Source organism: Mirounga angustirostris, unplaced genomic scaffold (assembly GCF_029215605.1).
Source record: "Mirounga angustirostris isolate CCGP_5_RB_7025 unplaced genomic scaffold, mMirAng1.0.hap1 SCAF_14, whole genome shotgun sequence".
NCBI classification, from domain to species: domain Eukaryota; kingdom Metazoa; phylum Chordata; class Mammalia; order Carnivora; family Phocidae; genus Mirounga; species Mirounga angustirostris.
Window position 1 is genome coordinate 81,184,156 of NW_026991722.1, and position 21,353 is coordinate 81,205,508.

At 47.0% G+C, this 21,353-nt stretch overlaps 1 protein-coding gene across 5 annotated transcripts in view; it reads left to right on the forward strand.

The window, feature by feature from the left end:
- Positions 1 to 1,416: 1,416 nt before the first annotated feature.
- Positions 1,417 to 21,353, forward strand: part of SUDS3 (SDS3 homolog, SIN3A corepressor complex component) — a 160,625-nt gene continuing 140,688 nt past the window's right edge. For 2 of the 5 annotated variants that reach the window (XR_010407426.1, XM_064578469.1), the window contains exons 1-9: positions 1,418 to 1,732; positions 3,591 to 3,660; positions 5,847 to 5,902; positions 7,842 to 7,913; positions 10,788 to 10,807; positions 12,076 to 12,232; positions 19,406 to 19,501; positions 20,672 to 20,733; positions 20,884 to 20,905. Coding sequence is in view for 3 of the 5 variants with exons in the window: in XM_064578469.1 (XP_064434539.1) it covers positions 1,591 to 1,732; positions 3,591 to 3,660; positions 5,847 to 5,902; positions 7,842 to 7,913; positions 10,788 to 10,807; positions 12,076 to 12,232; positions 19,406 to 19,501; positions 20,672 to 20,733; positions 20,884 to 20,905 (697 nt within the window). In the remaining 2 variants the exon portion in view is untranslated. Of the gene's footprint in view, positions 1,733 to 3,590; positions 3,661 to 5,846; positions 5,903 to 7,841; positions 7,914 to 10,787; positions 10,808 to 12,075; positions 12,233 to 19,405; positions 19,502 to 20,671; positions 20,734 to 20,883; positions 20,906 to 21,353 lie in introns of all 5 variants that reach the window. The other 3 variants (XM_054510498.2, XR_010407427.1, XM_045887539.3) reach the window with 3 other exon arrangements.

Genomic DNA, 21,353 nt, shown 5'->3' on the forward strand with positions numbered 1-21,353 from the left:
CCAAGATTTTCATTAAGACAAGGTAGAAAATAAGAAATGTTGAAATAAATCACATATTTTTTTTCACTTTGAGAAGACTCTGGGGTCCCATTCAGAGAGGAGTTTGGTCACAAAGGATCAGGATACTGGGGTCCACCTGGCTTTTAGATCTGTGTTCAACCTTACTACTTAGAAGTTACTTATTCCGGGGCACCTGGGTGGCTCAGTCGGGTTAAGTGTCTGCCTTCGGCTCAGGTCATGATCCCAGGATTCTGGGATGGAGCCACGCATTGGGCTCCCTGCTCAGCAGAGAGCCTGCTTCTCCCTCTCCCACTCCCCCTGCTTGTGTTCCCTCTCTCGCTGTCTCTCTCTGTGTCAAATAAATAAAATCTTAAAAAAAAAAAAAGTTACTCTATGGCGACTTGGATACAACATAAAGGGGGCAGGGTTACTTTGAACAAACAAACATCCTAGGCTCTTTTCCTTACCCCTTATCTCACTACCCACAACTAGACAAGGGACATCCTAAATTCGTTCATTAAGTAAAGCTTATAACACAGCGTCTCCTACTTAGAAGGAATCACATGAATTAATTCATGCAGGTATTCAGTTCTCTTGTTTTCTAAGTTTCCACATAGCACCTTCCTTATGCTAGTTTAATTAACTTCCTGCAGGCAAATGTTCCGCTTGCTCAGTTGAGAGTTGTTAGCAAGTTATTGGATGGGGAAAAGCACCTTTTAAAAAATTAATATTCTAAGAAATATGAGGCAGCAGTAATGTACAGCGCTTGCGTGTGATCGTGTAAACAAGGCAGCCTGGACGCTACCATTTTTTAGGTAAATGTTCTTTTCTCATATGTAAAATCGGGAGAACACCTTATTGAGAACAACTGTACAAACAGAAAAGACTCCCACCGACTGGGAAAACACCCTTTTGCGGACCCCAGAATGGAATTCTCAACAGCCTTGCCTTTTAGTTCTCAATAAAGCTCCAATTAGGGGAGGAGCTAGGCTCTGGGGGATGATCACGAAAATTCGAGATGTCAGCGTTTCCCAGCCTATAAAGGGGATGGTTCATGTCGTTCACCTATGTCAACGAGAGACCACCTTCAACCCTTCCGCCTCTCTCAGGTCGCTAAGGATCCTCGCTTTAGTTCTGGCTCCTTGCGCCGCCTGGCGGCTGTTTCCAGAAGTCGCCTGCAAGCTTCGGGGTCCTAGCCGCGGCCAGGTCTGTCCAAGGATTTGCCTAATTCTAGAGAACTTGTCTCCGCCCCTCCCCACTACCCGTTGAGGATTTTAAAGACGGCATGAAAGGGCCGAGGTTAAGACGAAGGGGGCGTCCGGCGGCCTCTCCACCTCCTCAAGGATGACGGAGTCAGGCGGGCCTCGGGCAGCTCGCGACCCGGAAGTCGCCGCCGGCGCGAGGCCCCCGTTGCCGAGAGCTGGCGCGCGGGGCGGAGCTTGGCGGAGACGGGGAAGGGGTCGCCGCGACGTGCGCGGCTCCCGCTCTTCGAGTTGGCGGCTCCCTCGGGGGCTGCTAGGCGGGCGTCGAGTCCGCAGGGCGCGCGGCCGCGGCCGCTGGTTGAGACGCTCAGCCGCGGCCGGAGGCGACATGAGTGCCGCGGGACTGTTGGCTCCGGCCCCGGCCCCGGCTGGAGCACCGCCGGCACCGGAGTACTACCCCGAGGAGGACGAAGAGCTGGAGAGCGCCGAGGACGACGAGCGCAGCTGCCGGGGCCGCGAGTCCGATGAAGGTGCGTCGTCTGGCTGGCCCGGCGGCCCGGGGCGGGGGTGGGACCGAAGAGGGAGTGAGTGGGCTGCACGGAGCGGGGCGGGGCGACCTCCGGGGCTGGGGGAGGCTTGAAGGGGCCGCTGGGACGTGCACGGCTCCAGGAAGTTACCCCCACCTGCGCTGGGCCCGGGGCCGCTGTGGGTCGTCGTACCCTAACAGTTACGGGAAGGAGGGACTTGGGGAGCTGCTGTCCCTCTTCCCTCAACCGTCTCTGGTGAACCTCAGGTCTTTCCTGGTTGGAATGAGAAAGCCTTCCACTGAGTATCTTCAGCACCTCTCCCCCTTTTTAGTTCCGGAGAGGATCGGAGCAAAGCCCAGTTTGGCTTCCAGGTTCCCAGGTTGCTCCCCCCGGACCCTTCACCCCGAGGAAATGCTTTAGGCAACCCTCCTTTGGGTGGCGCAGTTCAGGTTGCTTAAAAGAACGGAGCCTGGAATCAGCCAGATCTAGGTCTGAATTTGGCTCCCTGAACCCAGCTCTGTGACCCTAGACTTACCTAAGCTTGCGAGCCTTAGTTTCCCCGGCTGTAATGGGGCTTCCGAGCGTAGGTGTGAGGATTAAATGAGATGTGCGTAAGGTACTTGGTCTGGTGCTCAGTAGGTGTTTTTGTAGCACCGGGGAAGCAGGCACAGGGAAGATAGGGATTGGCTTAATGGTGCCCAGGTGTTGTGTTTTCAGTTCCACGCTCTTTGCGTTATCGTTACTGCCTCAAAGCCCAGTTTTTTTCAAACTGGGGTTTATAGTTTGGCAAGTGTGAGGAAGACTGTTTGGAAGGATTGAGGAAGGAGCTACCGGAGGAGGAGAGAGGTGGGGGGAAAAAAAACCCATAAAAGGACACGGGAGGAGAAAGAGGAGATAGAGACCGATATATGGGTGGACTGTTCTGGCACAGAATAAGGCTGTGGAGCAAATGGTTGGACTAATTGCTGGAATGAGGAATATGTTTTATTCATCTCAGTTCCCCACGTGCCAAGTACAGTGGCTGGCATATGACAGGAATTCAGTGAAGGTTTCTTGACTGAAAGAGGAGAAGGCTTGTGACGATTTGGATCTGCAGTAGCCTTTAAAAAGGCGGCGACATGTGCAGATAATAAAGTTGAAGGAACTAATTGCGTTTGGTTAAACTGCATTTGAAGACGGGGCTTAACCCGGGACTTTGAATGTGAAACACTTGTAACTGCTCTTAATGTCCACAAGGGGGAGCGGCGAAGCCAAAATTGATCTTTATCCTTTCTCAAGCAGGGCTGTTGAAATTATGTAGACACTCCGTCGTTTACTTTAAGAACAATGTTTAAAATGTTCTGAAACACTTTGTGTTTGATCACCTTGTGTCCTTTCTTCTCCCTTTGGTTGTAACTTTGTGAAAATACTTCACTTCATTGGTTTGGATTCTCCTTTGTGTATATGTGATGTAAAATCTGTTAAGGACGTAGACCAGCAGAGAATGGACTTACTAGGTGGTCTCGGAGCAGTGAGCAAGACCTCGCTGCCTCTAGTTGTCCTGTCTGACACTCACAGCACCGTTTCCTGAACTGCCGTTGTGGCTTCTGCAGGAGTAGCAGCCTTGACCATGACTGCCTACCTCTCATGGACCCTGTTCTCTGGTGGCGGTGGCACTTCGGATGAAGGCAGCTCTTTGCATAAGTCTGGCCATGTCTAAGTTGAAAATGGCATTTTCTTTCCTAAAGTAACTAATATTTTTCACTGATGGCTTCCCGCAGGCCTGTGTTCATTTTACAGAAGTTTAAGTGTCACTTCGTCAGGTGATAGCAATTTTATGAATTATGATTTTAACAGACTTTTCTTCCCTGATTTTACTTAGACACCGAAGATGCTAGTGAAACTGACCTGGCAAAGCATGATGAAGAGGACTATGTAGAAATGAAGGAACAGTGAGTATGATTCTTATATTTCTTGTTTGGAATACAGAATTGACAAGGAAATCTTGACCGTGACCTTGTGTGTATGGTTTTGACCATAGAGAGTCCAAGGTCCATGTGTATGTGTTTAGTTTCCCCCTATAAATTTGTCATGTGTAATTGGTCTTCCTGTTAAAAGAATCTTTTGAGCATTGGCTAGGAAGAGCCTTGAGGGAAATGATCCCAGGAAAATAAGGCCACATATTAGGAGAGAACTGTTTCCCAATTCTTCGTGTTTCTGTTTTTGTGGTTTTGTTTAAATGTGAAAACTATTGCTCAGGGTAAACGGTGTGTCATAGCTATTTGGTTCTCAAATGGGGGTGACCCCTCCGAGAGCTGATGGTGTGCTAGCTGCCTGGAGAGCTCAGGGAAAGCTGGACTGGAGAGCAGGGCTCCTGACTCTGCTCCAGTGCTCTTTGCACTTGTCATACATCCCTGCTCGAGCCTTCTCTAAATGTGCCCAGAGAACGAAAACCACTCACTTTTATTGTAAACACGGATGCAAGACTGTATAAAATAGATCCCACATGTATTTGTTGAGTGTATTTTGAGGATCTTGATTTGACTTTAAATTCTTTTATCTTTAAACTAGATGATCCACGTTCCTTTTTTAATAGGTCCTATTTGCAAATGGTTCGTGACCATCCTCTGGATTCTGTTACCCTTTTCAAGCTCTGGAACCCAAAGGGGTAATTCAACTAAATTCCAGCGATGCTGAATAAAGAAGGATTACTTTAATAATTCATGTGCTTTTTCTCACAGCTTCATTCCTGAAACTGTGCTTGCTTTTTATTTTTATTCTCTTTAGGCTTTTTACCGATTTACCTTGAACCATTTCCACATACCTTTCCTTTTCCCAAATCTGAATTTGTTCCGCTTGTTTATTTTTTCAATCTGTTAATGTTCCCTTTCAAAGACAGACTCGGAAGTCAAAGGCATTGTTTACCGCATTCGATGTGGTGGAAAATTGAATACACTGGGTTCTAAATACTGACTTACTGTGTGCAGCTTATATATCTGTTTCCTCTATTTGGCATGTTTAAGCATTCTTTTGAGATTATATTTTAATTGAACGTGCCCCTTAATACTGGATACAGAAAAATTTTTGATTAAAATTGAATGCCTTGTGTGATTCGAGGTGAGTGTTGAGAGTACATCAGAATTCTCATTGATCTTTTGATCAGACCTCCTGTGTAATTCCCAGATTCTGCCCACTCTCTCCTCAGTCTGTGTAAATAGTTGGGTTGTGTTTACAGCCCTTACTGGAGCAGTCAAAAAGCTATTGTGCCTGTTATTTGTTGGACAGTGTTCATTCAGGTTGCAAATCTTGTTTTTGTCACTGTAAAATTGGGGGTGTTTTCCAGGTAGAAGCAGAAATACTGTTGAAATAAGATTTACTTGTGGAATCCACCATTTAAACAGACTTGCCGGAGTGTACAATTGCATATGATCCATTTGGTGTCCGGGGGCGGGGGGGAGGGGGGGAATAACATGCTAGGCGCTTTTGCTTTGTGTGTGCTGCATGTTCTTAACCAGCTGGGGCTGCAAATAAATCCTGCATTTTAACTTTTGTTACTGAATATTATTTCTCTGATTCTAAAAGAGTAGTGTTTTTAAAAAATGACATGAAAGTTGATTAACTTGATGCTTACACAGCTATGCTATCTACATAGAAAAACGTGCCAAAGGCATAATCTTACTCCTTTGGAATTAATAATCTAATTGTAGAGTTGATAGAAGAGCTGCTGTGTTTAATGCCTTTGCTACATTTTCGTGTGTGTTACTTCTAAATCCATAAGAAAATGGCATCACACTTTCAGTTTTTGTTTGTATTTTCTTGCCTGTTTATCGTCACTTATTAAAATCTGCATGTCTTCATATTTGTAGATTTCAGACTGATTCTCTAAAGGTGGGATAACACAAGAGAATCTGCAGAATTGGGCTATAATTCAAGAACACAGAATCCTTGTCCCTTTCTGATCCCTTTAGCTGGTGGTACATTTTAAACCAGCTGGCCGACTTCAGTTTTCTCTGTCTCCTAAAGGACATTAATGACATTCCCATAACAACCCAGGTAATTCCTGTGTGTGGGATGATTTTGGAATCGAGTATTGAATGTTTCTGTCTTTCAGTGTGGCTTTTGTTGTTTTTCTTTGCAGGATGTATCAGGATAAACTGGCTTCTCTCAAGAGACAGTTGCAACAACTGCAGGAAGGTTGGTGTGTGGTTTAATCCTTCATTTCTAAATATATTTAATATTGCAAGCCTTTGAAATCTGTGTATTTCACTCCCCTGTGGGAGTGACTTAAAATTCGGTCTGGCTGATTCAGCTGTCCAGCATGCACTTTGCTATCTTCTGCTATCAGTAAAGTGGTGCTTTTCAAATATTTTTGAACCCTCACTTAGGGCCTTTTTTTTTTTTTAAGATTTTTTTTTTTTTAAAGATTTTATTTATTTATTTGAGAGAGAGAATGAGAAAGAGAGAGCACGAGAGGGGGGAGGGTCAGAGGGAGAAACAGACTCCCCGCTGAGCAGGTAGCCTGACGCGGGACTCGATCCCGGGACTCCAGGATCATGACCTGAGCCGAAGGCAGTCGCTTAACCAACTGAGCCACCCAGGCGCCCTTTTTTTTAAGATTTCATTTATTTATTTGACAACGAGAGAAAGAGACAGCAAGCACAGGCAGGGGAGAAGCAGGCTCCCCGCTGAGCAAGCAGCCCGATGCAGGGCTCCATCCCAGGACCCCGGGATCATGCCCTGAGCCGAAGGCAGCTGCTTAACTGACTGAGCCACCCAGGCATCCCCACTTAGGGCCTTCTGAAGAGCATGAGCTGAAATCCACTGTGAGCCTAAAGCTAGACATTTTTAGGAGAGACGTTGTTGCCAAAGAATACACAAAACTGTACCATTTTTTTTTCTAAACTAAATGCTGATGAACTGTGGGTTATCTTTATTGTGTCCTCTATTGTTTGTTTTATAAGTTAAAAGTGGATTGTATCTTGTCCAGTGTGATTTCCTGCTGAAGGCAGTTCAGTCTGGGGTTAAGAGCATTGGCTTTCGAGGGCCATCAACGGGCTTGAATCCTAACTGTACTGCTTTCTGGAAATTTGACCTTGGGCACATCACTTCCTCTTGCTTAAATTTGTTTTCCAGTCTTTGAAATGCAGAAAGTGGAAGCCGATGTGATTACCCGTGAAGGGTGTCTAGCACTGTGGGGTGCACCGGGGCTCAGGGACAGCTGTGGCCAGCAACTCTTTGGCTTCCCTTTGTGGAGCCCCCTCATCAGTGAAGTTCCACTAGGTCCTTACATGGCCTGAACTAGCCATCTGACATTGATTTCTGCTAAATAGTGAAAAAAGGTTCGCATGAGTTGCATTCACACATCTTTGTTTTATTTCTGTTTTTTTCCCCCCATAATAATGGAAGTGTTGCCAGAGAAAGAAATACATTCCACTCTAGCAAGTCTGTAGGGCAAACCTGGCATGGTTGAGTGAGGGATTTGGAAGAAGATACCATTAATACACCCTAGTAACACATTATAATCAGGAAATACTTCTCTCATTAGTTGTGACCCTCGTAATTCACTGCTTTTTGGAAAAGCAATGACATGAGTAGACATTTGGTGAAAATCTATACCTGAGTTGTTGAGAATTATCACTGGCTGTGTGTGGCTACTTAAATTAATAATTCAGTTCCTCAGTTGCACTTGCTACATTTCAAGTGCTCAGTAGCTACGTATGACTAGTGGCTCCCATATTGGACAGTGAAATCTAGGACCTTTTCACCATTGCAGAGAAAGTTCTACTGGACAGCATTGATCTGGGCCTTACTGAGCGAGAATGAGCTTTTTTCAGAAAGGGGGGGCCCATTGATTCAAACCTTAGCAGCAGATGATCAGAATCACTTGAGGAAGCCTGTGCCTTTCTACTCCCCATCACTTGCTAGAGAGTCTTAATCCACTAGGTGGGGTGATTTCTGCTCTGGGCCTTAATTGAGAACCAGAGTCCAGTTAGCTCTGTTTGCATGTGCCTTTCCCTGGTTTGTGTTTTATTTACTCTGATCGTATTAAAACAGTTACTGCTGTTTTAGGAACTGAAATGTAGAGCAGATTGATCTTCAAAGTAACATTTTATTTTGTAAATCTCAAAATCAGGTACATTACAGGAATATCAGAAGAGGATGAAAAAACTGGATCAGCAGTACAAAGAGAGGATCCGAAATGCAGGTGAGGCTCTGTCTTAGGTGGGAGCAAATCATCTTCAGGTGTTTTTGCTTTTGCTGATCATCGATATAGTGTGGCTGTAGGAGCTGCTGTCTAAAACGCAACGCATATATTCTCAGAAATGGTGGAGGGGAGAGTTTTGGGGAAGAGAGACTCCAAAGCCACAGTTGTATAAAACTGGCTCATCTTTTTTTCCAGTGGCCAACGAACGGCCTGTAGTTGAGCTTACTAGTGGTGGCTCCATGCAGTTATTCTCCCTGGTGCCTCCACAGTGAGTGGTCTTGCACATTCTTTCTCACGTCTGCATTGCTGCCTGAATGGACCATCAGAGGAGCTACATGGGAAAGAATTGTAGCTTGTTTCACTCTTTGTTGAAGTTTGTTTCTTCTGGTATCCTCTGCTCCGGGAGGAAGAGGTGTTCTCTTGTTTTTCTCCTCGAGTATTATAAGCATTTAGGGGAAGAGAATGCTTTGGTTTGTTGTACACGGTAAATGTATTCATGCAGTAAGAATTTGTTGAGCACCTGCTACATCTAAGCTCTGAGCAGCATGGAGTAGTGGAACACATTGTCCTTGACTTTAGGAAATGTGCGATTTCGTTGACAAAAGACATCTAAATGTGGGAAAAGTTAAGGAACATCCTGAGGTAGTCATGCAAAAAGTAAGATGTGATGACTGTTCAAAGTGTGTGAACACAGATTCCCGGGCTTACAGGAAATGTGTCGTAAGTGTTCGATTTGGAAGCTCCTTGTCAGCCAGCATTTTGAGCACCAGCATGGTGCCTGTTCCTTTGGTGGTGAAAGTAATGCTGGGTTTTCAGATGAGGTCTGGGTGCCATTCCTCAGGCTCCTGTCCCCTCGCTTTCTGATCCGGTGTCTTCCCAGCTTCCTGTTGGTGGAACTTTTCCCCCCTCTGGGGAGTAGATGTCCCGTGTATACCAGCAGGTAGAAAGGGAGCTGAAGGGTGTGGAAGGCACTGGGAAGATGGAACTAATAGCCATTAGCCTTCTGCCCGCCCACATCCCCCCTGCCCCTGAGGTTACCCCCACTGCGATCTGAGGTCCCGAGGCATCTCCTTGGGAATCTGTGGAATCCCCTGCCTTCTCGGTGTTGCCCTCCAGCAGGGAAAGGAGGTGCACTGTGGAGGGGTGAGGTCCAAGGTTTAGGTCTTCTCTCTGCACTTTAGGTCTTATGACTGTAAGCAGGTTTTGCTCTTGGAGCCTCAGGTTCCCCATCTGCAGGAGGGGTACGAATGCCTCATGGAATTGGTTTAAGGTGCAAGTAAGGAAAGTAAATTGACATGAGCCATTTTTCTGCAGCTAGAACTGCAGCGTGAGTATTGAGTGATTTGCCTTAGTTCCACTCTCAATCCTGTCCTTGCGTGTTCTTTCAGAAACATTTCTCTCCCCTGCCCCCCAGGTAGGAATGCAGAAGAACTAAGTCAGTCCCAGCTTGAGCCTTAAAGAGCACATTCTCGCAGAGCTAACCCACCTGTTCTAGTTGTGTTGGTGCCTGGTTATTGTAACTCAGACGATGACCAGCAGCTCTGAGAGGTGATTGCCAGTTTGACTTGGTGCAGGGGTGATTTCTGAGAATGGCACACAGTTGATGCATCAAGTTCATTTGTGCATCTAAAGCACCTGTGGGAGTGAGCGTGTTGGGCTGGGTGTGCCTGGGCTCATGTGCTCAGCCGTTCCCAGGGCCAGAGTGATCAGGGCTACCGGGGGGAGGGGTGTTAGAAAATGAGTGGCTTGTCCTGTCCCTTTGCACAGTTAAATTTTTTTTTTTTTTAGTAGGCTCCATGCCTAGCGTGGGGCTTGAACTCAAAACCCTGAGATTAAGAGTCCTGTGCTTCATTGACTGAGCCAGCCAGATACCCCTCCCCAGTTAAATTTTTTATTCAACATCTGTTAATTGAGGTCTGAGATCTGAATTCTTAATCTGGAGTCCTGAAACTCAAAATTCTATGAAATTACATGTGGATGTGCATATATGCTGTTTTAGGGGGAAAGAGATCCATAGTCTTCATCACATTTGTGAAGGAGACTGGTGAAATGTGAACAGCGCCTCCTGGAGTTGTTGGTTCACCAGCAATCTGTGTGACGTAGGCAGCACTCCACTGTCACCCAGGCAAGATGAGATGCCATGGACCTATTTCGTTCACAGGGCTGGCTCTGTAGAGAGGCTTATAATCTAGCAATGGGGGAGCTGCTGGGTAAACAATTGTTAATTGCCTGCACAGAGCAGGTGATAAATAAGCTGTTGACTACTCTCCAGTGGACACCTGGATGTGTCTGGAGGGGGTTGGTAAGTGAAGCGTCCTCAGGAGGGGCTACATTCAGACCCAGAGGGCGTTGCCGTAGAGGAGCAGCCATACGAGGGGGCTTGGTGGCCTGTGAAGAACGCCTCGGGCAGGCACAGAACCTCTGCCCTCTGAGTTCTCCAGGAATAGCCTTCCTTGCCACACACAGCCCTTCATCCGTGCTTTAAAAATACCAGTGTTGAGTCTGCTTCTGGAGTAACTGCGCTGTTCCTTCCTGGCCCATCCTACCCTGTAGGACTGTTGGAGGTTATGGACTGAGTGAAAGAAGGGATAGCTTCCAGTTTTATATTGCCGGGGTAGTTTGGTTTCTGCTGCTTGCTTTTGCCCTTGGGCAGAACTGCCGGAAGTGATTCTGTTCAGGGCCAAATTTTAACTAGACATGAGTGCTTCTTCCATCCTTCCCCCTCATGTATATCAACACTTTACTGATGGAAGCATTTGCTCTGTGTAACCATGCTTTCAGAAAGCAATTACTGCCTCTAAATGAATCCTACCATCGCTGTCTAGAAAGGTGACACAGCCTAGTGAATCTAATTGCACGTTTTATCTCTTTCAGAACTCTTCCTCCAGCTGGAAGTAAGTACCTTGGATCTTCTGGGTTTGCAGGCCCTTTCTGAGACTGGAATCTTGCTCTCCCAATCCAGAGACCTTTCCTTCTGTCACCAAATGGACAGTTAAGAAGCCCCCAGCTGCAGGCCTTCATCACTGTTTTGTTTGACTAAAGGACATTTTGGGTCTCAGTTTAGAAATTCCCATCTATTCATTTATAGGTTGGGCAGCCTCTTGATGATCACAGGGGACTAGGGGATACTCACCCATCACTGCTTTCTTGTTGACTTTCACGTTAAAGCCATTGGGGAGTATGTCTGAATTATAATGGTTTAATAATTTGTTATATCGGTCCTTAATGCAGCCCAGTCTCTGAATTGGCTCAGTGGTTCAGTTTTACAGCCGAAGCTGTCTGGGTCAGTAGGAAAGATGGATTTAACATTTTTCCTTTCCTTCAGCAGACACCAGAATGTTGGTTCTTTGTGAAGCACGGTGCTGTGGTACAGAAATGAGAGCCTGAATCTTGGATGATAATCTGTTCCTGGGGTGGCTAGTTTGTATGTGTGGGGGGAGTCCTGACTTTATCAGAGCCACACATGGGTGTGACAAGGTCATGCTTTAACAGAGCACGTTATCAGAAACCATTTTACTACTGAAGTCAGTGCAACACACGTAGTCACAGCCCGCAGGATTACGTGATCCACAGTCATAGCCCACCATAAGCTCCCTTGTTCTTAATACGGTGGTGAGATTTAAAAAATGAATGCCTTTTTATTTAGTATTGTTCCAATGTTTGAATACTTAAGGGTTCAGGTACTTAATAGATGATCTTCTACTCTAGTTGATCTTTATCTTGGTATCAGTATCAACAAATACAGTAACGTGGGCCACCCTGACTCAATATTTTGTAATTGCGGTTAATTTTCAATGTAGGTATTTCATCCGGAATGTACTGTTTTCCTTTGAAATTGTGGCTTTAAAAGAGTTTGTCTTTGAGAATCTTAAGTTTTAACATAGAAGCAATGCAGTGTAAGAGGCGGAAGAGAGGAAATACTGAGTAGCAAGCTGGGTATGCTCATAAAGACAAGCAGAAGTTGTATGGTTCAATTTTATGCATTCGTTGGGATACTTGCTCCCAGACATCCCGTTACTGCCAGTGCACGTGTGAGTGGCGCTGTCCCACCTTTCTCAGAAAGGTGTTTTCTGGGCCCTTGAGTGCAGAGCCAGACTTGGAGTTGGAGCCCTGGCTGCAAGGGCCCCATGGAGCCCTAGCCTGTGTTTTCTCTTTTGCTCAGACTGAACAGGTGGAGAGAAACTACATTAAAGAAAAGAAGGCAGCGGTGAAAGAATTTGAAGACAAGAAGGTGGAGCTGAAAGAGAACCTGATTGCTGAGCTGGAGGAGAAGAAGAAAATGATCGAAAATGAAAAGCTGACGATGGAGCTGACGGGAGGTATGAAAGCACCCAGAGCAGGATCCTGGGAGGCCTGGGGGGGGGGGGCCGGAGGGGTGCGGCGGTCCCTCCTCTGTCCTAACTCAGTTCCTCCTCTGGGCGGAGCCAGCCGAAAGGAGCGTGGGCTTTGACCTGTTTAAGCTCTGTCTGGTATTGGCTGTGTGACTTTGGTCAAGCCACTGAATGTCTCTGAGCCTATTTCCCCCTCTATAAAACTGGGCTGATGAGACCTTGTCTTACAGGATTGTGGTCAGAAATGTGAGTGCCTAGCACAGTGCCCTGTGCATAATGGATGTTCAGTAAATGTAGATCTTTAGTCGTGGCTGCAGCTGCTGGCTTATGCTTTATTTAATTCCTGGGTCAGCTGCCATTCACGGATGACTTATCCACGACCCCAGGGGGTGGGGTGGGGGAATCTCTCTGCTTTTTTTTTTTTTTCCCCCAGTCTGCCTTAATTACAGAAAAGGCATTGTCTTCCTTTGACCTAGATGTGAGAACAGCGGCGTTTGACTGTATCATCTGTGCTCTTAGATCCCTTCCCCAGGTGTTACTGTGAACATTTCAGGCAGAGTTGGTACAAACTTGGCAGGAGGAAGCTAAACTGAACTAGTTTCCTGTGAAGGTAGTAAAGTTACATTAGACTCTGCCATTCTCTCCCTTGCCTTCTAGTTTTTAGGAATCCGCATCCAGGAACTCAGCAGGGTGTAGGCAGGTTTAAGGGAGAGGCAATATGGGCTAACTGTTCTGTTGCCATGTGTGTAGACTGATGAATCCTAGAAGGATGCAGGGCGGGGAGTGGCCTGAACTCGATATTTGGGAACATGGCAAAATTTGTCAGCGAATACTGCGAAACAAGTCAGTGGTGCGTTTGTCACCTGGATGTGTAAGCACGTGCCTTCTGCGCACCCCCAGATTTCACTCCTGCCATGTACAGAAGGTGTTGCGGCTCTGGCACGTCTGATTTTAGTAGCAGTCCGTGAGAGATGCACTGTTTGCACGTGAAGTCCTTGGGGGCAGACTTTAAAGAAAACAGTTAAGAAGTGGTATTTCCCCTTCTGTATTTCTGGCGCTGTGACCCAACATGGCCCTTCAGTTGACATAAACGTCTGGCCCCAACCCCCACGAGAGACCTATAAGAATGATGTGGTGTGTCTGAAGTGGGCGGGGGGTCTGATTCTTGAAAAATCTCTCTTCTGGTATCTCTCTCCTTGAAAGACTTCGGCAGAAGAAATTAATTCCTTGAAGGCCTCTGAAGGCGGCTCAGAAATGGTTTTTTTGGTGAGCGTGAATGCTAAAATAGCCTCTTCAGACAGCACTGTCTTGTTCTTGTGGCCACGCTTTGTTGATTAGACCGCTAGCCCTGTGCTGCCTTGTTCCGTACCAGTCTGCCTGTGTTCTGACCTGTACACCGTTTTCTTTGACGGTGGCTGTCTCTGGCATTGATGCCTCCTCGCGCTCTGCGGGAGCCACCAGATGTTCAGGAGTCTTCATTAGGCTACTGGGAAATATTGTCAGTTTATAGCTGCTCCCTTTCCATCTGCAGGGAAGGATATCATCACCTTACCTGTGATTTGGCATCCTGATTATTTACAAGCAGTAGGCATTGTTTGGCCAGGCCGTTTTGCAGCCAGAATCTTTTTTTTTTTTTTTAAGATTTTATTTTTATTTATTTGACAGAGAGAGAGCAGGCAGAGGGAGGCAGGAGTAGGCAGAGAGACAGACAGAGGGAGGAGGAGAAGCAGGCTCCCCGCCCAGCAGGGAGCCCAAGGTGGGGCTCGATCCCAGGACCCTGGGATCATGACCCGAGCCGAAGGCAGACACTTAACTGACTGAGCCACCCAGGCGCCCCGCAGCCAGAATCTTAACTGGGACGGGAGGCACCTCCAGTGACTGGGGGCTGAGCCTGCCAGGGTAGAAAAGACAAATAAATGCAGGGAAGTCATTTGTTACGCAGTAAAATAGATTACACAGTGTTTAAAGTTAGCCATGGGCATTAAAGGTACCGATGTCCTTCCTCAAGCCATTTGGTACCCTTGGTATGGAAAGCTGTGCCAAGGTAATGATAGAGTGTCGGAAGAACAGGCGGTGGAGCTGGAAGGATAATGAGCGTTTCCACAGATGGTGCTGCCATGGGGCTGGAGTAAAGGCCTGATTGCATTCCTCTCATTGAGTGACTTATTTCACCTTTGTGGATTGATGCCCAGTATCAGTGTTGCCTAGTGCTGCCCGGAAAAGCTATTTCTTAAAATCTTCTCTTCTGGTTCAACATGAAGATCTCTCGAAAAACAGCGTTGGAATTAGACGTGGCTGGGAAGCTTAGACCAAATAACCCATTGAGAATGGGGAGATCGAGTGACCTGCTTTGTCCGAACAGGACTGAGAGCGTTTGCAGACCTGTGGGAATTGGTGGGAGGTTCTCTCCACTGCCCACACCGCTTGAGAAGAACCTAGTGGGTTGTGTAGGTGGAAAGGTGTACTGTTGGTAAGGAGACCGGGATGAATTATCCATCAGTGCTCCCCCTGGCTTGGGTGTGTGCGTGAGTCAGCTGGGGGTCTTGGTGACGTGCAGCTACTGCTTCAGCGGGTCTGGGGTGGATCCTGCGACCCTGCATTTCTAAATGCCTCCCGGGGGCTGCTGATGCTGTTGGCTGGACCACACTTGGAGTAGTGAGGGTGTAGGTGGAATTACCTGAGTGTGAGTTTTCTCTGCAGTTGAACACCATCTTTGTTCTCTGGACAGCTTTGGCCTGAGGGAGATGGGGCCCTTTGTTCCTACCCTGGTTGGTCACTGAAGACCTGACCTTGATTCTTCTCTCACCTCCCCCCACCCATCTCCCACAGGCACCCGCTGCGGCCATTCCTGATGCTGATGAGCCTGCCAGCCCCTTAGAGAGGGGCCTACTTGGCTTTGCTCTGGGCCTCTAGGTTCGCCCCATGTTGCACTGCGCCTGGTTTGGGGGTAATTGCCGATCTGCTATAGTGGTCGCTCTGTGGTGGCCTTTTTAATTTTTTATTTATGAGAGAGTGCAAACCAGTGTTGGGGGGCCGGGGAGGAAGATCAGAGGGAGAGAAACTCAAGCAGATTCCCCACTGACTGTGGAGCCCAGTTCCGTGCTCTGATCTCATGACCTGAGCTGAAACCAAGAGTCAGATGCTTAACCAGCCACACCACCCGGGTGCCCCGATATGTATATATTTAAGTTTATTTGTTTATGTATGTAATCTCTATGCCCAGCATGGGGCTCGAACTCATGACCCCAAGATCAGTAGTCACATGTTCTACTGATTGAGCCACCCAGGTGCCCCAACATTCTTTTTCTGAAGGATGCTCTTTTGAATCACTGCAACTGATATTTTTTCAGTAGCTAAACAAGTATGGGTTTGTCTTAATAGTTAAACTGTGTTCACGTGAAGCTTTTACTGCATTTGTGTGCTGTAGACAGGTAAGCTGTTGGAGTGAATGACTAGGCCCAGAGAAGTGTGGAACCCAAGGCCAGCAGGAAAGTGCTAATTGTATGGTAATTACCATTATCGGGAATATGTCTCCATAGGGACGATGCTGTGATGGCTCTGCCCATTTCTTAGCCAGCATGCCCAGTGCCACTGGGGAGTGCCCGTGTCTGCCAGGTGTGGCTGTTCCTACTGGCCTTGCTGGTGAGCAGAGCAGGAGCATTTGCACGATTTTCACATAGTTGAGGTGGTTCGGAGAGGAGCACTTGTTCAGTGTTTCTGTCTCCTGTCTCCCCCCTGCCCCCCGGTGTTTGGTGTTTGGTTGGATCGCAGATAGTATCCCCACGGAAGCAAACCCATGAGGGGTCCTAGGTTTGCTGAGAGGCTTTCTGATTTTTTTTTTTTTTAAAGATTTATTTATTTATTTTGAGAGAGCGTGAATGAGAGAGAGAGAGTACATGAGTGGGGGAGGGTCAGAGGGAGAAGCAGGCTCATCGCTGAGCAGGGAGCCCGATGCGGGACTCGATCCCGGGACTCCGGGATCATGACCTGAGCCAAAGGCAGTCGCTTAAACAACTGAGCCACCCAGGCACCCCGAGAGGCTTTCCGATTTAAGTCAGAGTTGTGTTGGGCTCGTCTGCGAGGCAGACTGATTTCCTGCTTAAGTGCCTTCTGCCTGGGTGCCATGCTCCAAGGTCTGGGTGTCCCTTCCGGAAGTTTGATTTTTGTGGTGGACGCAGATTGAGCCCCTTGGGACTCTCGCCAAACTCCAAGGACCCTGAAGTTATAAACTCGAAGGCCAGTCTCTTGCTTCTCGTGAGAAGTGGAACTTCTGGGTGGATTCAGACCCAGGTAGTCAGATATCCTTTCTCTCTGTGAAAAATCTAGCTCAGGAGGTTGAAGCAAAGTGAGTGGAGTAGGTAATCTGTGTAGTTTTGGGGCTGTGATACTTACATGGTGGTCTTCCCCACGAGTCCCATCTTCCACCTGGACCACTGGCCAGGCCTTCTCCCCACTCCTCTCCTGGATGGTGGTGGAGACAGGCCAGTACATTTCAGAGGCGTTTTCAGAGCACCTTCCTTCTGTTGAAGTCATCTTTTGGATGAAAATTGATTAGGTTATTGTGGTGGCTAGGCTAATAAAATGGATTGATTTTTCACTATTTCGTAAGAAGAATTTGATTATATTTTCTGATCTGTGAGTGATGCAGGTACGACTTTCTGAGCTTATTGGCCATGATTAGACTAGGTTATTCCCACATTCTCTCAGCTGTGCCTTTACTTGGCTTGCTTCTATCATGTATTGCCCACCCTCCCCACCCCCCAGACTTGGCAGCCCAGAGGGCAGGGCGCACTGGGCCATTGTCTTTGGTGGACAGAACATTCCATGATGCTCCCGTGCTAAGTGCTTTTCTCTAGTGGTCTTTGGGTTGGGTGAGCTCCCTTCACACCTTATTTTCCGAATTAGGCGTGAATGTTGCAAAGCCTCACAGCTGACTCGGTTGTCGTCAAGTATGTAACTTCATTCAGCTGTTTGCACCTTGACTTCTCTAAAAGATTTTTCTATAGTGTTTTCCTGGCTGCAGATGTGGTAATAAAAACTAGCATCGATTGAACTCTTGCTACACCAGGCACCATGTTTAGGGCTCTCCTGGTATCATCTCCTGTATCCCTCCCAACATTCGGTGGGGGAGGTGTTGCTGATAATTCCATTTTATAGATGAAGAGAGTGGAGACAGAGTGTTTACGTAGCCCGCCTTAGGTCACACAGCTGCAGCAGGGATTCACACCGATGGCCAGTAAGTAACTGGAGAAGAGTGCCGGCTCAGCGGAGGGTGAGAGATTTTGTAGAAAGGACGGACTGTCTCCCCTCCTCACTTTTTCTCAGGGGCGAGTGTGTTTGTCCTCCTTCCTTCTGCGCCCTCTTCCACGTACACCTTTATAAATAAATACTCACCAGATCTGTGGTTCTCATCATTTTTTCTCCATTTATAGGGGGTAAAAAAAATCAGTGTTGCCCATTTCCCTTCTTAGAGCAACACGCAGAAGTCTCTTTTGACTTTGTCCACGTGATGATTATATACTCACAGGTCGTGCCCGTTGCTGTGGTGGAAGGGCTACACTTGAATTCCGTAAGGCTGTCCTGTGTGCTGTGCTGATAGTGTGTGCATGGTCATGAATGAACGGTCTCGTCGGGCTTGACCTCATCTAGTCGTTCTGCAGGAAACGACTCTGTGGAGCCCCTCCTGTGTGCCCGAACCATTGTGAGGTGCTGGGGTGGAATTCAGGTGTCTCTGGGGAAAATGTCCCATACAGTGTGGTGCTTGCTAGCAGAGGTTTGTACAGAGGTTTGCTGTGGTTGCTTGGAAGATAGTGTGACTGTGGAAGCCATCATGGGATGGGGAGCATTGAACTGGCTTTCAAGGGATGTTGTGTAGGAGTATGCCGGGCAGAAAAGAGGGGGCCAGGCAGAGGGGACAACGTGTAAAGGCTTGAGGGCATAGTAAGGCGGTGACCTTGGGTGAGAGACTTAGCCAGAAGCTCTCACACAGTGTTTGTGTGAATGAAGGAGGGACAAGACCAGAAAGAGACTTGGCTTTTTTTCTGTAGAGTGTGGTGAGCCGTAAAAGTATTGAACAAGAAGGGGGATGTGTAGAATGATCTGATTTGTGTCTTAGGAAGATGGCTCTGAGGGAGGTGAGAATAGGACGAGGGGATAGAGTTGAGAGGTGGTTTAACGGCAAAACTGCCCATGATCTGGTGAATATGATTTCTGGGGGAAGGAAGGTAAGTCACAATGACAGATTCTGTTCTGGCTGGGAAAAAGGGAAAGATGTGATGTCCCCGAGACACGGGAGAGGAGGCAGCCCTCGGAGGTGAGACGCGAAGTGAGGTCACTTGGGTCACTGAGAGTGGATGGTGTTGGTGGGCGTAGGTTGCCATTCAGAAGGTTGGGGGAGCTGGCATTGGCGATGGAGACTCACTGGGACAGAGGCTGAAAACTGACTGGACTCCTGTGGTCACCAGCAGAAAGGAGCCCAAGGAGGCAGATCAGGAGAGGAGAGATGTGTACGGTTGTGGCTCGGGGAGGGGAGATTTTAAGGCAAGGAGAGTCAGCAACAGTGTCAGGCTGCAAAGAGAAGTTAAGAAGAATAAAAGAGACTTTATTATAAGCCTTCATTAGATCATTCTTGATAGTCAAGTAGCTATAAGAGGTTATAAAACAAAATGAAAGAGTCCAAGTTTGTAAATGAACCTGTCCTATAAAGATGTTGGCACTGAGGCCCATGGCCTCTCAAAGTCTTGTGCACGAGTGCGCTTCAGTTCTCCCTCCATGGGAACAGCAGGAATTGGTTGACCTAGATGATCCAAAGGTTCCTTCTGATCCCAAGAGCCTACCATTCTGTGGCTTCTGAATTCGAGGGAAGAGGAGGAAAGTTCTAGTTTTGGGGATGCTGGAGAGATGCTCCCACAGGTAGACTGCTCGGCTGAGCTGCATTTCCGAGAGGGGCCTGCACTTAGGCCAGCCAGTCTGAGTCTTCTAACCACAGCCCCCTCGCTAATGTCTGATGTGGGTGTCTGGCTTAGGCCAAGTGTGAACCAAATGTTCCCAATAAAACAGTTCTGACTGGGTGCCTGTGGGGCAGATACCCTTATAGTACAGCGATTCTTACTGACTTCAAGTGGGAATTGGATAGATTTACCCATTCAATTCTTGCCACAGATTCTATGGAAGTGAAACCCATCATGACCAGAAAGTTGCGGAGGCGACCAAATGATCCTGTCCCCATCCCAGACAAGAGGAGAAAACCCGCTCCTGATATCCATTTGCATCAAGCCTTAATTGCTTTTTTTCTTAAGACTGTTGAATGCTTTGCTTATCCGTTTGCTAGAATATACATGGCCATTGTCCCACAGAAATTGTATGTGATTGGCAGGCATTTGTATTTATCCCTGCGCTAGGGAATAGCCAATTTTTTTAAAAGATTTATTTATTTGAGAGAGAGAGTGCAAGCACGAGCACAAGCAGGAGGGGCAGAGGGAGAGGGAGAGCGAATCCCAAGCAGGCTTCATGCTAAGCACAGAGCGCAGTGTCGGGCTCGATCCCATGACTCCGAGATCAGACCTGAGCCCGAACCAAGAGTCAGCTGCTTAACTGACTGAGTCACCCAGGTGCCCTGGGAATGGCCGTTTTATTATTGAGTCCTCGATTGCTGCTGCCTCTGTTGGGAGGAATTTGTAGAGAACAGTTATTTGGAAAGGCACTTCGTGCTGCAAGTTCAACATGGTTTTAACATTTGGAGATTCAAGGGCGACCTCAGATTTCACATGCCTTAATTTTTCTACTTGTAAAATGAGGCCAGTAATACCTGCCTTTTGTACCTCCGTTATCTCTATCCCGAAAACAGTGGAACGCAAGTTGTTAAATTAAAGCAAATGAGATTTCAGTCACATAAAAAAGCCCTTTAATCATAAAAATGGGAGGGGGAAGAGGGCACACACGGCAAAATTCTGTTTCTGTCCTCATGAGGAGAGGATAAGTAGCCATTTATACAAAATGATTCAGTTGTCTGCCACCAAGGAAGGGTTTAACTTCAGGTTCCTTTGTCTTCACAACTGAGAGTTTAAGTTATGTGGGAAGAATAAGCCCACGTCTGTGTGTGTGTGCGCACACACGTGTGCAAGGCTTCAGATCTTCGGAACAAAAGCACTTCATAAATTGAGGAAGTTCTCCTCCTCCTGTGTCCTGTGCGCTCATTCTTGGACTTACTGAACGACTTAGAGATGTTTGAAAGAAATTTGTGAGTTCTTTTACGTACCTGGGCACCACAACATTCAAGTAGAATCAGTAACTTCCGAGAGGCAAATGGTTCTAGAAAGAGCATCCGACAGAGTCACGCTGTAAATCCTAAAAGCCTGGTACTGTTTTGTTGATTTCTGCTTGCTTGGAAGCCATGCTTCTCAGACAAGTTCCTTTAACTCTCAACACCCCAGCTGAACTATTTGTTAACAGACGAACAGATCATGGAGGATCTGAGAACGTTAAATAAGGTACAGTTTGATTTTTTTCTTTTTTATGTATTTGAAAGCTTAGGTTTATGTCGTTCACATATTACTTGTTAAATCGTTCTTGATACCTTTGACACTTTACGTTGCATCTGAAATGATCTGCTCTAAGATTTCTTGTTGTTCTTCCTACAGCTTAAGTCACCCAAGAGACCAGGTAAGTGCACGGTGTTGCTGCCATTTGTACTCTTTTTTATCATGTTGTGTGAAAAGCATGCTTACACCTGACAGGGAATTGTTGCCATTTTCAAAAATACAACGTTCATCATTTGCCTGGGAGTAGTCATCATGAATACTGAAGGGAACCTTAAGTGCCCCCTTCCCTGACTTTTTTTTTTTTATTCTGTTAAAGTTAATTTTACTTTTTCCTTGATTTCTTGTAAAAGAGACATTTGATTGATAGGCTGGTAGAGGTTTCCTTCTGTGTAGGCGTCAGGCATAGATTTAAGTACACCTCCATTTCTGGAAACGAAGCCAGAAGGATTTTTCAGTATTACTTGCTTTGTGGAGTGAAGCGCTGGGCACTGCTGTTCTGGTGGCGCTTCGTGGCCTGGCTCTGGTGAGGGACTCAACAGTCCCAGCTTACAGAAGAGGCCAGCCCGGTG